This window comes from Agelaius tricolor, unplaced genomic scaffold, assembly GCF_023055355.1.
Source record: "Agelaius tricolor isolate 1412-34295 unplaced genomic scaffold, bAgeTri1.0.p SCAF_12, whole genome shotgun sequence".
NCBI classification, from domain to species: domain Eukaryota; kingdom Metazoa; phylum Chordata; class Aves; order Passeriformes; family Icteridae; genus Agelaius; species Agelaius tricolor.
The window spans coordinates 17242462-17258669 of NW_027269272.1; the positions used below are offsets into that span (position 1 = coordinate 17242462).

The 16208-nt window shown below is 43.4% G+C and overlaps 1 protein-coding gene across 1 annotated transcript in view; it reads right to left on the reverse strand.

Moving 5' to 3' along the window:
• PDE6D (phosphodiesterase 6D) overlaps nucleotides 1-14074 on the reverse strand; it is a 34543-nt gene extending 20469 nt beyond the window's left edge. The window contains exon 1 of the mRNA XM_071437859.1: nucleotides 13896-14074. Within this exon, the coding sequence (XP_071293960.1) occupies nucleotides 13896-13945 (50 nt within the window). The 5' untranslated portion in view covers nucleotides 13946-14074. The remainder of the gene's footprint in view (nucleotides 1-13895) is intronic.
• Nucleotides 14075-16208: the final 2134 nt, after the last annotated feature.

Genomic DNA, 16208 nt, shown 5'->3' on the forward strand with positions numbered 1-16208 from the left:
CTGCCCATGTCAGAGATCAGCAGCACGTCCTGCACACACACAGGATGCATGCACTACCCAGACACCTATGCTTGTAAAGCCTCCTATTAATCATTCCTGTACTGCTAGATATTAACATTAAGTAGGTGATTAGTGTGTTAGCAGTCAACAGCCCTGCCTGCTTAGTTACCTCTCAGGTGGATACTGTTTACTCAAGAATTTTATTATAATTTCTGTTGGCAAAAAATATTCCACAAAGAATATATTATATATTCCATCTTTTAATGGAATTCTTTTTCTCAGTCTTCATGAAGCAAAACCCAAACAAACAATCCCCCAGATTTAGTGTATAAGACATGACAATTCAACAGTTAGACCTCTATTAGCAAGGACTCTGACACAGGTCCTTGAACATCAAATTTAGCAAACAAGAGGAACTGTGATTTTTAAAAATCTTCTTCAGCAAAAGACTGGCCAGGGCAGAATCAAGGATTTTGTATGTTTGAAAAACTTTTTACTTCTGGTTAGCTGCTCAAAGGCTGGAAGAGGCTACAAGCACATTACACTATTATTGGGGAGAGATCCTGTTCTGAGCTGTCCTTAAAAGACCCCTCCATGCACAGGAGGGCAGATATCCTTAACTCTGGATATACAAGCAACTGCAGCTACCACAAAAGTCCTCAAGAGCCATCATTTTAAGGGATTCAAATGACATTCTGTTGTTCTCCAGCAATCTTATATAACTGATGAATGTTTGGCACATGAAAGGAGGCATCTTCTTATCAAGAGGTGTTCAGTGGTGTCTTTCACAGGAAGGACAGAGGGTTGTCCCTACAGAGAAAGTTCTGCCCTTGACTTTTTACATTTTGATATAAAGTTGCTTTTGTTTGGTCTTCCAGGGAATCAGGAAAGAGCAGAAATAAAACTGTGTTTGAGAGCATGCTTTAAGTTGTGCTGCTGAGAACAGAAACTAGGCCAGGGGAGATTTCAGTCTTGCTGTCAAGTAGGGTTTCCACCTATACAGAACAAAGCAAAAAAATCACTATTGAAAAAGACTTTGTAAAAACATTTAGGGAAAATCTGTGGCTCAGTCTTGAGATAGACAGGTCTCAATTTCAGAGAGGTCTGTAAAAGAGGAAGAATTCATTTGTGCAAAGGACTTCAGGGACCCAGGGATTTTTATTGGGCCATGGAAACTTCAGGCTGTGTGTCAGCACTCCAAATCCTCCCCATCAGATCAATAAAGCCTGCAGTCATTAGGTCTGATAGCTCCTGCCTTCCAGGAAATGAGCTTCTGAGTTTTATTCTAATTGTTAAAAGGCAGGTGTTCACACCACCAAAATCAACTGTAAAGGGAGCACTTAAAGAGATTCTTGCTGGTACTCTCAAGAGAAAGCAGGAACAAAAGGTCAAGCACTGGATTTCTCTTGCATTCACACACTGATTCTGTCTGAACTCCCCTTACTGAACACCTTTTGAATACAATGTTAATTTTTAAACAATATCTTTCTCTGGCAGTTGAATTAACTGGGAATTTGTCACTCCAGTCGAGTCAATCCAGATTAATGCACAAAGTGAATTTAGAGTTGAGCTAACCATCCCTTATTTAACCTTTGCCTGAATGTTTTTATTCTCCACCTAGAGAATCCAATTCCAAAGCTTTGAAGTGACTTGGAACTGGGATAAAGGTATGTACAGCAGGGAAATCAAGCAGAAATGGTTAAACTGGGGTAAATTTTAAGCATGTGAACAATATGGTTTTGCCTAGACTGGAGCTTTTTCCAACAACATAGCCAGCTCTTCTTTGACACTAGGAAGAAAAGTACAGACAGTGCTTTATCCAGTGCAGCACATTTACACTGTGGAGCTACATCTGTTCAAGAACTCCTGGCACCAACAAATTCCATATTGCCCAAGCCAGTTGGCATAAAGATGGCGTGTATTCCCTCAAGATGAGATTACAGCTCTGTGTGCTACTCAAAAATAGGCCAGACAACTGAACTTCCTTTTCCAGGTGGGCTCATTTGCCCTTTCTCACAAGTAATGTTGGAAAAAGACAAAAATGAATGATATCCCAAAAAGATCCTCTTCACACAGCTTTGAAAGCAAATGCCAATTGCAGCCTTCAGGGGACAAGTGCTACTGCTGCAGTACATCTGGTAATTAGTCTGGAAGGGTTTCTGTTTATGACAGGAGTGAAAACTAACTATTGCAGCAGAAGTAATACTGGCTGAGCACAGAACTGCTGTTTTGTTCAGTCTCCCAGCTGTGCCCAGTGAACCTGTGCTGGCAGGAATGTGATGCTGGAGTTGGTAGAGCAGAAGTCACTCAGTTCTCCTAAAGGTGGTTTACTCAAAGCACTTTATGCTTTTTTTGAACCTCTGCAACCTTTAACTGCCCCACAGTATGTCACACAGAGCACATCTCTCACTGTTTCAATCCAGAGCTGTTCTGTAACCAGGAATGCACCTAGAAATCACCACAAGTTCTCTGGGAAAACAACACAATATCCTTGAAATTAATTACAGAATGGCAAGGGGATTTAATCTTATTGAGATTTTATATAAAACAGCATTTAGCCCTGGCACTCACACTCCACGTCTAATAAACAAAATAAAAATTCAAATCAGCCAGAGAAACAGCTACAACAAGCACTTTCATAAAGTCCACAATGACAAATGCCAATCTCCTATTTGCTGACACAGCACAGCAGAGGAACAAGCCACACTTTTCCTGGCATTAGCTTAAATGGTTCCTTGGATATACAGTCCCTGTGGATAGTATTGGCCTGAATATCACTCGAGCTACAAATACTTCAGTTTTGGTTGCTGTTTTTTTAACTTGGACTGTGTCTGCATGAGAAGTGGGCATGCTTTATCCTTGCAAACTGTACAACCCTCACAGCCTGAAGAGTTGACTAAACAAGAGAGAACCCTCACTGCCAGTTACCCTGTTTCTCCAGGCACAAATGGGCAGCAAATGATTATGAACACCCTCAATGCCAAGCTGAGGGAGTCAGTAAGGATGTGAATACTTAGGTGGATGTCAGTGTCCCTCTAGACTCAGAGGACAAGACCAAGGTGAGAATCAGATATAATTATTTAATGTGTAAGAGAAAGAAAAGTCATGGATCTGAGACACTGAACTGGTTTTATCCCTGGAGTACTATGCTGGCGGGATCACATGCTGCAAATACAGATCAAACAATTTTTGGTTTTCCACTTAAAACTGGCAGGACTACAATTATTCAAGGAAAACGAGTTCATTATCTTGTCTCTTCTGAGGAAGGGAGGAAAACTTAGAGCGTACAGACCAAGTGGAGAATGAAAGCAAAATGAAAATAAAGTCAGGAGGGAATGATTGGCAGTTGCAGGAGGAAACTTATCTTGTAAATGGACCAGAGGCTGCTCAAAGTGGATGCAAAGAGGAAGAAAAAACGAGAATTTATGCAGATTGAAGCAGAACTGTCCAAAAAACAAGAACTCCATATCAGAACCACTGTGCTTTTTTAGGAATCTCTAGAATATGAGAAGTGCTTCAATTGGCAGTGTGGACTAGTGATTTGACAATTTAACCATCCCAACATTTTACACAGTGTTCAACATTATAGCAGTCTGAAAAGAGAGGGACTTGTTTGGAAAAGCACTACAGCAAAACACAGAAAGTACAAGGAAACAATTCAGTTCCAAATCAGTTGAGAGGAGATAAAATACCTCCCCTCCAAAATTATTTTGTTCTCAATGCTGTACTTTGATCAACCCCTACAGCTCCAGTAACATGAACTACACTGATGTGAACCTCTGAGCATGTCACCAGAATCGCCATGATCTGGAAGATGGAGGGTCTGTGCCCAAACCAGCACCTCTCTGCTTTAGTATGCATTGGAATTCAGAAAAAAACCCGAACAATCAACATTATTGTGGAGACAGAGTAATGAAACTTCCACTGAAACGACAAAAAAGGCAATGACCTCTATTACTCTACTCTGCTTCCAAGCAGCTCTTACAGCTTTCACTGTCAATAAAATCTAGTTATGTTTATACTAAGGTTTAAATTTTATTATTTTAACATGCTTGTTGCTGTATGTTAAATTTTCAGAATACATTAAATCAGATTTTTGCAATTTCAATAAAAATATATTAATATATTTTTCAGCTCAAGCAATGGAATATCTTATTTCTGCTGTGAAAAAGGACAGACTGTATAAATGCAATCAGCTGTAATTCACAAGCTGATTCTTTCAATATAGGTATTAATAATAAGAAAATAAAAATTTACTTATTGGAAAGCTAGACTTACAGAGAATACAAATGTCATGCTTATAAAATATTATTTTGGCGTTTCAAAGTGTGGACTTGATAAGCATTCACGTTAAGGTGAATGCTAATATGGAGAAGTTAGACACAAAGAGCTGGAAAACTGCCATTATCTGCACCCTTTACAGGTGTGCCTACATTAAAATATGGCCCTTTTTTATTTGAATTTGCACCTTTCCAAACATTCTACTGCCTCATTCACTGAATTTGCTATTTCAGAACTGGCAACACTAGGGATGATGTAGACAATGTTACTAAGCAGGAAAACAAGGTACTGTTTTATCAGTGCAAACAAATGTAAGAGACCATCCTGAACTGTGAAACATTTTCAGCTGGCCATGGCTGTAGTTATAGGAGAAAGAGAACCTTAAAGAGGGCAGCATGGCTGGGAGATCAGCAGCAGAGGTTTGCGCTACAGCTGCCTGGTTAATGCCTCCCCTGTAATTTGTGTAGATGGGGAGAAGGTGGTGATGGAGGGATTGCCAGTGGTGAGAGGAAAGGAATTCATTCTAGTGGTAGAATGGAAGATGCTTGGAAAAGGGAACCAGTGTTTCTTCCTTCCTGTGAAGCTAACCCTTCAGGTCAGTGTGGCAGTAGAATAATGCAGTTCCCTTTGAAAGAATTATGGGGGGAAACACAAAGAAGAATTCCTTTCTGGAGCTGTTTAAATACTGTGTTTTAATGACAACAATACAACTGTAACAATGCCTTGTGGACTAATGAGGGTTCCATAAATAAGCAGCCCAAATGGGATTGAGAAATGTACTGATTTCTCTGTCTCTTCCTGGAAAGAGTATTTAAAAACAAAATGCATTTGCTCTCCAAGGCTGTATGGGGTTTTTAGCCAATGTTTTCCTCTCTCTGGTTCACTGAGAGCTGCACAGAATAGAGCCTCTAATGGCACTTGCTGCATGGTTCCAGACCCTGTTTGTGACTTTGCCTGGTGACCAGGCAGTAACTGCTCACACAGCACAGTAATGCTAAGGATTTCTTGCACAGGTCAAGGGCAAAGAGAGAATGACTACCTTACTGAGGTCATCTCAAATGCATTTTTCTTAAAAGAAATTATGTGACCACAGACTTACCACATTAAAACTAAAATAATGGTAAGCTAGGTTTTTAGAATTGGTGCTGGATAACTAAACATGGTGTGTGAGAAGCCTCCTCAGGTAAGGTGGTGCTGAGAGCTGGAGAACACAGCACCAGGCTGCACTGAGTTATCTGATCTGAGGCTGTAGGGATAACATCCAGCAGCAGCAGTGCCTGGAGAGGACTGCTTACAGCCCTCCCCAGCTGCTTCTTAATTTCTCCCTCAAGCTGAACAGCTGAGCTGTTGGTAGAACTGCCACCAGCACAGGTCCTGTTGCTGAGGTTGTTTTAAACCATGATGCAGGAGGCTGCAAGGCTCATCTGAGCAGCCTGGCTGGTGACTCTGAAAATGAGGCAACAAGCAGCTGGGGATGGCAACCCAGCCTCCGTACAGCTGCTGTATGGACAGAAGCATGGAGCAGGAAGAATGCAAGAGCAGGTATTTTTGGATGTCCCTTTGCTCAGAAGCAGGATGCCACTTCCTGGGCTGAGCTGTTTTTAAATTTCACTTTAAGGCTACTAAGGTTCAAGCAAAGTAACAAACAGAAGGACTTTCCCCCTCTTTATTTCAGCTTCTGGGAAAGGAAGTAACTTGACTAGAAAAACAGTGGAATCTTAAGTTGGACTCTGACAGGCCAGTATTCCAATGCACTAAAATCTACTCTAAAGAGTTAAACTGGAAGTGAAATGTCTAAAGTACCTTCAGAAGATCCACCTTCGTTAAAGGCTGGTAGGTATTTCTTGGTATCCAGTTTCCAGATGGGTTGGTATTTCACCACATGGCAGTACATTAATGGGGACAATGGTTGTTCCTTTACCTTCTCTCTCAGCAAAAGTTCCTTCAAGAGCAGTTGAGAGTGTTGCAGAACTCCCTTAAGCAGAGTTAGCAACAGCTCATGCTAACACTTGAATCAAAACTGGGTCCCCCTTAGTGAGGGTTTCTGTAAGAATTTTCCCATACATAAATTTTTGTTCAAAGTCATGCAAATAGCCAGCTTTTCCACTGCCTCCTGAAATACAATTTCCTTTGACCTTCCAAACCAAAGTGACCTGACATTAACTCTCTGCTTCCTCAACAGGCTGTCCCTGATCAGAAGTTTCTGACACTTAAAACATCAGATGAACTCTTGATTCCAAGAATGTGTAGCCTTCCTTCTCAAAAGGCTTAAATTAGGTCATGTGAAGAGGAGGAAAGAGGCATGCAGGCAATCTGCTTTCACTGGTGAGTAAAGTGTATGATCTTCCCCGCTTTCCTGATAAATAAGAAAAGATGGATATAATTAGCTGTCCCAAGGACCAAATAAGCTTCTGACTCGCTACAGAGTAGCTGAAGGTTATGCACAGTGTAGCACACAGACCAACTGATATAAATAGTCCTCTGTAGAATTACTGAGTATAAGGCCCTGCACTCTCAGTCTCTAATGGAAGACTACTGCTCCTAATTAGTTACAATTCTTTCAATACAGGATAAATTTAGTAATATTCTTATGTGCACTGCTATCCCAAATGCTGACTGAAAATAAAAAACCAATATATTTTTCTTCCTCCTTTTACCTAAGCCTGCCATTCTTCCAGAAGAATGTTGCCTGAAATTCTAGTCATGAACATAATCAACTCAAAGACTCACTCATGACTGAACTAATTTTATACTGTTTCCCTTAAGTCTCCTCTATACATAACATTTCTGTCACAATGAGAACTCTGTTCAGGAGAAATATGACAATGGAATCTCGAGTTCATAATCACAGCTGAAAATCCTGGCTGTCAACTAGAATTTAGCAATGTGCAGTTGAGATCTGGTTCCTAAGAGAACCCTGGTTGCTGTCAGGTATCTTCTGGACAGAGCCTCCCAACAGTACTACAGTGTCTGCTTGGCATGAGGCCAAATGGCTTTGGAATCTCACAGTAATGCCCAATGAGTGCATGGGGATACTCCCTCAAACTGCTCGGGGAGTGATGCTACACAGATGACAAACCTGCTTCTGTGAGGGCTCCTGATGGAGTCTCTGCACAAAAAGGCAGCACTTGAGAAAAGCTTTTAATATTCTGTGCTGGCTACTGCAGTTTATTGCATATCTAGAATAAACATATGATGTGCTCCTTAAGATGTGAGAGCAACGGATGTGCAAAAACCACCTTTTAAATAACTAAATTTTATAAACTCTGTGATACTAATATGCAGGAAAAAAAATGACAAAATTCAATGTTGCCATGTGGACCTTAATAGATCATGATGCTTTCTGCTTGTTCCCTGTACCTGGGAATGTAGCATACCTCCTATTCCTACACAGACGCTGACTGCTGGATGTAAGCAAAGCACTCGTTTATCTTTAACAGATTCTGAGCTCAAATTTGAAGTTGCCTTAACTTCCCAGCTTAGAGAAATAGAAGAGGCTTTTCTTACATAAATGTAAGATATATAGTAGCCTGCTATCTTACAAATTTCAAGTGAAATTTTGACTCAACTTTATTTCTGGGATCAGCCTAAGTTCAGAGATAAACACGAAAGAACAAGTCACATCAGCTTCCACACTAAGGCTACTTTAGCTAACAGAAAACTCTTTTTGCCAGACACTAGAACCACATCAGATATCTATATTAAAACACCCTCCTCTGAACAGTATCTGTTTAATTTCAGGATTTTTGGATACCTCCCCTACTTCTCTATAGGTGCGTAATCTTGGCTTTTGTCCTGTATGTTGGCTGTGAAAATGCAGGGGGTGGGGGGGAAGAAGCTCTACCAGTTCTCAGTTGATGGATTAAATTACTATCTTCTGCTCTGTGGAAATTCAAATACTGTAACAACAGCTGAAGCATAAGGCACCAATGACTTCCAAGGATGCAAAGAGTAACTGATATCTTAATATGATACAAAGGAAACAAGGGAAAATAATTTTGCTAATGACAACTGCATTATTTTAAGTACTTCATTAGGTTGGCACTAAGCAAGCAATTAAAAATACTGAAACCATAATTCCAGTAAAATGCTGGATGGGTAGGCTTTGGAGAGATCAAAGGATAAATCTTAGATATAAATTTGTAACTACAAACTGCTAAAGCAATATTGCAGATTAAAAAGAAAAACCCAAACTCCAATGTCAACCTCCACTTTGAAGCTGATGCCAGACGTGTTCTCTGTGGCACCTGGCAACTCATTTGTATCCCGTGATGCCCTTTCCACTGCCATGGGCACAAACCCCCACTTCCAACACTACAAAGGGATTGCATTAAATGTGACAAGTAGACAACTGACTGTGGCTCAGATATCAAGTTAATGCAAATCACAGGTTAAGCACAGTTAAATATTTACACTTTTTTCAATGAAAATTAACAAGGGGAGGACATGAGTTTTTGGTGTTCACTCAGGAATCGAGCAGGTAAAATCAAACCTGGTAAAATTGCTCTTGCTTTATTTGCAGATGTGCCTCATGACTCAGTCATAGGAAACATGATGACTCTGTGTTTAGCGTGCCAGCACTAGAGATCATTGCATAGTGCAGAACTTCTGCAAATGCTGAAAATAATTCTGATATGGTAAAGGTACCTTGACTACCATGACATTCAACTAGCAACTACAACCCACCTAAAGCTTCTGGGTGAAACTCTGGTCTCTGAAACAAAGATCTCTCAATGCTGCTAGGGTGGGAATTTGTTCCAGTCAGACTAACTGGGAATGTGGACAACTCCTGCTTGTAAAGTGTTTTAAGCTCTGTAGAAAGTAAGAGCGTTCAAAAAACCAGAAATATGGATGAGGGAGAACAAACTCATGTTCTCCAGGGTGTTTTAAAATTGCATTAGAGCAAGCTATGTGCAAGTTCTGCTTTGGGTCTCCACAGAGTACGTGTCCCAGCTTCTGGGAAGTCCTGTTCCATCTTTTGGCTGGCCAGTGTCTCCTTTTAACCCATGAAATTGATGGTTTGTCTTTCTATCCCATTGCAAGAGTGAGATTTGAGGAAGCGCACAGAGGAAACCTCAAAACCAAGGGGAATCTTTAAGTCAATTAAAGCTGCTCCCTTGTTAGTTTTGTAAACACAGCATCAGGTAAGCATTTCAAATGAATAACCTGCCAAACACCTACCAGCCTAACAATGAAACTGGAAACTTATTTCAATGTTGCTTCCAATTAGATTGCTCAACTTTGGAATGCTGCATCAAACTAGTTCAAAATTCCAGTGGCTATTCTAGGAACTGATGGACAAGACTGTCATTAACTTGTTCCTGTGTGTACAGCAGACCAGGATGAAGTTGGAAGTTTCCCTGACTGCAGAGTAATATAAAGTTCATAGATATTCCTAGTGATTCTGGTGTAACTGTATTTTCACTACAGCTCTACCCATCTTTCAAAGAGAATAATGCTTTGCTAGAAAGACTTCCTAGGCAGAAAAACAATGCAAGAATAAAGCTGGAAAAAGCTCTGGGAGCTGGGAAGATGTTGCACAGGGAACTTTGAGGACTGTAGGAATATAGGCCAGGCTTTGACATGAGAAGTTTTGCCTGCAAGTGTTGAAGTGCTTGAGCTACAGGTGTATATTTACACTGGCCACAAACACAGTTTCATAACTCTGTAATTGTTCTGGAGTTAATACTGTCAGTTAATGTTGTCTCTTCTTGCTTATGTTCACTGTACTGCCTTGTTTCAGGGGACTTCTGAAGAATAGGCTACTGCACAGACTTAAAATGAAGTTCATGGAAAAACTTATCCTAAACTGATAAACAGCTACAGGACAATTAATCCTGCAGAGATTTTGATAAGACTTCTCTGTACAGAAACAAATAAAAGGTGAGATCTTGTTTGACTTGTAAGATTTAAAATAGAAAGCAAATGTCCTTATTCCTGTGTTGAGAGGCAAGACATGGCACTTTAACCATCCTATGAGAATCAACCAACTCATTGGGGTTTTCTCCTCCTTGCTGTTCTGACTGAAATCTCACAGAAAGAACTGCTTAAAGAAGTTGGACTGTGGTCCCTCAAGAGCTAGATGTGAATCTGCTGCTGCAAACCATGACTGGATATTTCTAATCTACAGCATGGATGCTTTCCAAATGATGGCAAACCAAACTAAACAGGGGTAACTATCTACAGGGTCCTTATTCTAGCACATTTTGAAAAAAGAATTCTGTGCTGGTTGATCTCAGAACAAAGGTAAAGAGGCAACCCACAAATAGTTAAGGGGGAGCCATCAAAATAAAACAACCATGAACTTTGACTGTTGGGGAAGTACATCACTGGTGTTACTTTGTTTTGATAAAGGATGCTAAATGCATGCATTGAATAGTACACACTGAAGATAAAATGACAGAACAAGATCTGAAGAATGTGTTGAAAGGGTGAGTGAGGGCCAAGTAAAATGCCCTTCTGTAGTTTGACAGAGTAACTCTCCCATCTTCCAGAGACAAAAAAAAAAAAAAAGGCATAATTGAATTTCATGCATTTGAGATCACAGGACCAGAGGGGCATGAATACTTGCAGAAATAACACTTGGCTAATTCTTCACACAAATGGATCTTCAGTTACCAACTGGACTGATGTTGCTTGTAGCCAAACAAGTGCATTTGCACAGCACTAAACTACCTTAGATATTATGTTGGGTGTAACAACTGCTGTTCAGACAAGTGCCTTCAGAACAGTTTGTTGATACATACACTTACAAGCTCTGTTAGCAAATACTGTCCCTGAAAAAGTGACAAGCTCTGTTTGTTGTCTGCTTTCAAAATTTTTCTGCAGCGTATATATTGGACTGTTAGTGTTCAATATCAACTGGTGCCACAAAAATTGTTAGGATAAGTGTAATAACATATAATATTCTCATTTTCCTGCAATCATCAAATATATTCCCCTTGGTTTTAATATTTTTGAAATAGTAAAATCCACAAGAAGCGGGAATAAATGTTCCTGGCTTGGATTTTGGGACATTAGTCACAACATGTTTCTGCACTGGTGTCATAGAGGAAGGAAAACCTATCTTTCAATTGAAATTAGAGGGTGGATTTAGGCTATAATTTAATTTCCACATGCCCCAATCATCCAGCATGCCCCAATGAGTTGGAAAGCTTGTAATTAACCCCTTTTCAGGAACCACAAGTAAACACAATTGTTTGAGGAAACTCTGATTACTCAATGTGAACTGGACTTCCAGCTAGAGTGTCTGCTGTTGTGTTAAAATTAGGGATTATTTTGGAAGCCTGCTTCCTCAGTGATGCTTCTGGCCCTAGCAACTGTTCCTGCCTCCCAAAGAATCCCTTGCACACAGCCCCAGGGTGCAATGCCATGCTCCTCTCTTGTGCTAAAACCAAGTTCAGTTTGAAGTGCCAAGGTTGCAGATGTGCTTAAGGTGGTGGAGCTGGACTCCCTCCCTTGTGGGAGCAGAGGAGAAAGTTTCCAGGTACTCTAAGTATAAACTGAACAGTTTTTCAGAACACATTTTGCTCTTCCTTCCTATTAATTAAATGAGTGCAATAGGGTGGCTGGCAGATAAAGCATCTCTAAACTGCAGTTGTCCCTGGAACAGACCCTGCCCTTGGACAGGGGAAGGGAAATTGAGCTGATGTCTCCCTGGCAGGGAGCGTGGTCACAGCTGGGCATGAGCAGCTTCCTGTGGGGATGGTGTGGTGTCTCAAGGCTTCCTCACAAATGAGGAATGTCTGCTCAGCCTCTCTTCTGGTTTACTAAAGGCAACAGAGATGTTTCTCAACTATTTCAACTTGCTAAGAGTTTCAGTTATGAAATGCTTCTCCAGACTTTCCTGTTTGTCAGACTTTGCACTACACAGCCCCTGTGGCAGCTATCAAGGTACTCTACCATGTTTTTGGAGAAGTGTGGTCCAGATTTTGACTTAAACTGTCCTGCCAGAAGTAAATTTTCTTTTTTGCAAGGACAAACAAGGAAGACTAGACTTGAGATACTTCAACACAGACTACAGAGTGCTTCTAATAAAGCTTCCTGTCCATGCTATGGCTGCTTGAGATCATAGTTTGTTGTCTGACATCCTTCCTCTCAAAGAGCAAAAAAGCATTTTCTCTTTAGGACAGCAAACAACAAAAAGTATTATTTCATTCAGAGTTGGACAAAGGCCTTTATGTAAATTCTGCTATCCAATAAAGACTATGCACAAACACATGCAAAAAGCACTTAAAAGTTTGCACCCTAGGCTTAACTTTCAAGGCACTCCTCACTTCTACCAACAGCTTAGTCTGGTCTTGTCAGAAGCTTATTCTTCTAATTGCCAGCACAAAAGGTTTTTAATTTATGTTTTGACAGCTAAAATTCTTAATCTTCATAAATACAAAGAACTGTCAATAGTGCCAGCAGAGAAGCAAAGGAACCAGATGCAGTACTAACAGCTGGGGGAGACTGCAATGATTCTATAAAAAGTTAAGAAAAACATCTGCTTATAGTTTGATAAAAGCTATCTGTCTAAATCCAACCTAGAAAATCAGATCCTGCTACAGCTGGCACAGAGATTATGAACATCTCACAGAACAAAAAGCCCCACCACCCTGTTTAGAAATAATAGGTTTTGATCAAGAGGATATTTCCTTCACTTCTGTCCTTTTTATTGTAAAAAAAGAAATATAAACCAACTCACAACAATATTCTGATGTCTAAAGGGCAAGATAGCAAGCTTGCATTTGCCTTCTAAGCTTAGAAGAATTTACTTCAGTAAAATATTCCACATGTAAAATAAAGCTACACTATTTCTCACACCCTTAGTTTGAACATGGGCCTTTAGGTCGAGTCTTTCTCTACTTTGCTGAAATCCTGGGTTGGAAGGTGCACAAAGGCTCTCGCCTCTCTTCCAAGCTCAGATCTATCTCATTTCATCAGCTTTAAATTCACATCCAGGTACCACAGGCATAAAATCAGAATGCTTTTTGAAAGCCACAACATGAAAAGTTTTTAAACGAGCTGCACAGAAAGGCATTTACACGCAGAATACGTCAGCAATAAAAGACACTGCACAACCAACACATGTGCCAGTACCTCACGGTATGACAAGGACCAAGGTGTTTAGCAGCTCCTGGACCTGACCACCAGGTATTTCCTTTCCAAGCAGAGGTGCTTAAGCGCAGGCCGGAGGGAAAGGGATCAGATCCTCCTGGCGCAGAGCTACTTCACCTGCCCTCTGTAAGCTGTCCTCGCTGCGGGCGGGGGGCTCCTGCTGCCCGGGGCCGCCGCACCCGGCCCAGCCGCTCTCAGCGCCGGGCAGGGGTCGGAGGGGCGGTGGTCGCCGCCACCCGGCTGAGGGCTTTGGCCGCCGGGACCCCCTCACCCGCAGGGCAGGGACGGGACCCCGGCCCCGGCGTCACGGGCCTCCTTTCCCGACCCCCCTTCCCCGGCCGGCCCAGGGCCGGTCCCAGCCCCGAGGGACCCTACCGCCACCGCCGGGGTGCGGACGCCATTAAGAACCGCGTTGCCATGGCAACCCCCCTCCCGCCCCAGGGGCCTCGCCACAGCGGGGCAGCGATCCCCGCGCCCCCCGCGCCGCCTCACGGCCCCCGCACGGAGGATACAGCTTGAAGCCGCGGAGGATCTCCTTGGCCCGCTCGTCCGTGGCCGACATGGTCCTGCCGCGCCGCGGGCGGGCGGACGGGGCTGGGCCGGGCCTGGCGGGAGCGCGGCGGTGACAGCGGAGCCTCAGGACCCCCCGCCCCTCCCTCCCGCGCACCCGCCACTGCCCGGCGCAACCAACCCCAGCGGCCGCCAGCGGCCGCCCGCCGCCGCGCTGACCAATCAGTCACTGCCGTCCCCTCCTCGCCCCGCCTTCTGGTGCAGGAATGACAGCGCTGCTGACCAATCAGGCAGCGCTCTCCCTCATTCAAGGGTGGGTGCGGAGCGGTCGCTGAGATTCTTCGGCTGGGCCTGACGTGGCCGCGATGGAGGCGCCGCAGGATGACCGGGCAGGGGGAGCGGGCGGTCCCCGGGCCCGGGAGGCCTCAGCGGGGAGCAGTCGAGGGGGTGAGAAGCCGCCCCGGGCCTAGTGAGCGGCGGCCGAACGGCCCGAGCCGCTGGAGCTTGGCTGGCGCTTCTCCCCGGCAGTGGGGGTCCCGAGGTTCCGTCTCTGGGGCTGCTCGGCGGAGCTCTGCCCTTCAGCTCGGGTGGTGCCGGGGACCCGGGTGCTCAGCCCCGGAGCGGCTTCTGCTGGAGACCTTCAGAACCCACCTGGACCAGTTCTGTGTCATCTGCTCCAGGTGACCCTGCCTTGGCAGGGGGTTGGATTGGGTGATCGCCAGAGGTCCCTCCCAAACCTCGCAGTTCTGAGATTCTGCGTGTCCCGAGGCCGGAGCCAACAGCACCAGCATTGTGGAGAAGGTTTAAAATAAATAGCGTGCTACCCCCTGGAACAAAGGCAGCCTTCTTTGTGCTGCAGAAATTTGAATCACAGATCAGTTGGAATTGAAAGGGACTTAAAGACCATCCAGACTGGCCTTGAACACATCCAGGGATAGGGCATCCACAGCTTTGCCAGGCAACCTGTCAGTGCCTCAGCACCCTCACAGGAAATAATTCCATCCTTATATCTAATCTCAATCTGCCTTCTGTCATTTTGAAGCCATGCCCCTTGTTCTATCACGAGAACTCTTATTACCTTGTAAAAAGTCCCTCCAGCTTTCTTGTAGGACCCCTTCAGGTACAGAAAGGCCTGAATGATGTCACCCTGGAACCTTCTCCAGGCTGAACAATGCAAATTCTTCCAGCCTTTCCTCATCAGAGAGGTGCTCTAGCCCTCTAATCATCTTCATTGCCTTTATGTTTGTGTAGCAGAGTTGATTGTGGAGGGGAAAGTCTCAGATTTATTAGTACATCCCAGGAGCCAGGCTGCTCTTTAACATGAGCTAATTAACCCCTCTTTTAACAATCTGAGTGCAACTGATAAAACATTAAGTCATGGATAAAATAAAGCCAGCAGTTGTAACCCAGTCCTCAAACGAGGACCAGTGAACAGTCAGGGTGCCATCAATACACTCACTCATGGCTCCACTTGCCTCCAAATCACCCACTGTGCAAAAGTGGAGAATGTGAGTGTTAATAAAGGCTGCATTTAATGCATGAGGGCAAGGCCACTGCCAGCATCACTGACAAGAGATCTTAATAATAAAAATAGGCAGCATTTATTTTCCTGATGTATATGATCCATGCTCAATTTCCCACCATCAGTTTAAGTGTATGGAGGGGTCATTTTGAGTCTGGGCAGAGTGCCAGGGGTGAGCTGGGCAAATATGTATCTATATTTTGTTAAGAGTCCATCCTGGATTTTAACTAGGCTGTGGAATTGCATGCTGTCTAAAGAGGAGGGACTAAATATCACTGAGGAGAAAAGAGTGACAAGGAGAAAAGGCAAGCAAGACAAAAGCAGACCTGGAAAAGGCAGAGACAAATGGTTGTATGTAGGAAATGAGCCTGCCAGGACAGTAGGACATGCTGGTTTACAGAAGTCATAAGAAACTCCATCCTGTCTTTGTTCAGGCTCCTCAGAGATGAAGGAGCCAGAGACCAAATGGATCTCATAGAAGGGGGAACTCTTGCAGCTTTGAAGGGCTTCTCTAGCACAGGGGTAGGGATGTTTGTGGAGTTTCGAGTTGGAGCCTTTGCATTTCCTGGCCAAGTCTCAGAATTCCCAAAGTCACCTTGCTGTGCTGGGAGGCACAGGCCTCTCTTTCATGAACTTCTGAACATCACAAAAGAGCTCACAGCTGAAGTGTGAAGCTTCTGTCACTAGTGCAGGGCCAAGCAGCCATGGAATAAGTGACGACACAACTCAGAGTGACAATACCCCTGGGATCTCTCACAGTCCTTGGGCTGCATTAACACAAACAGCACTATTG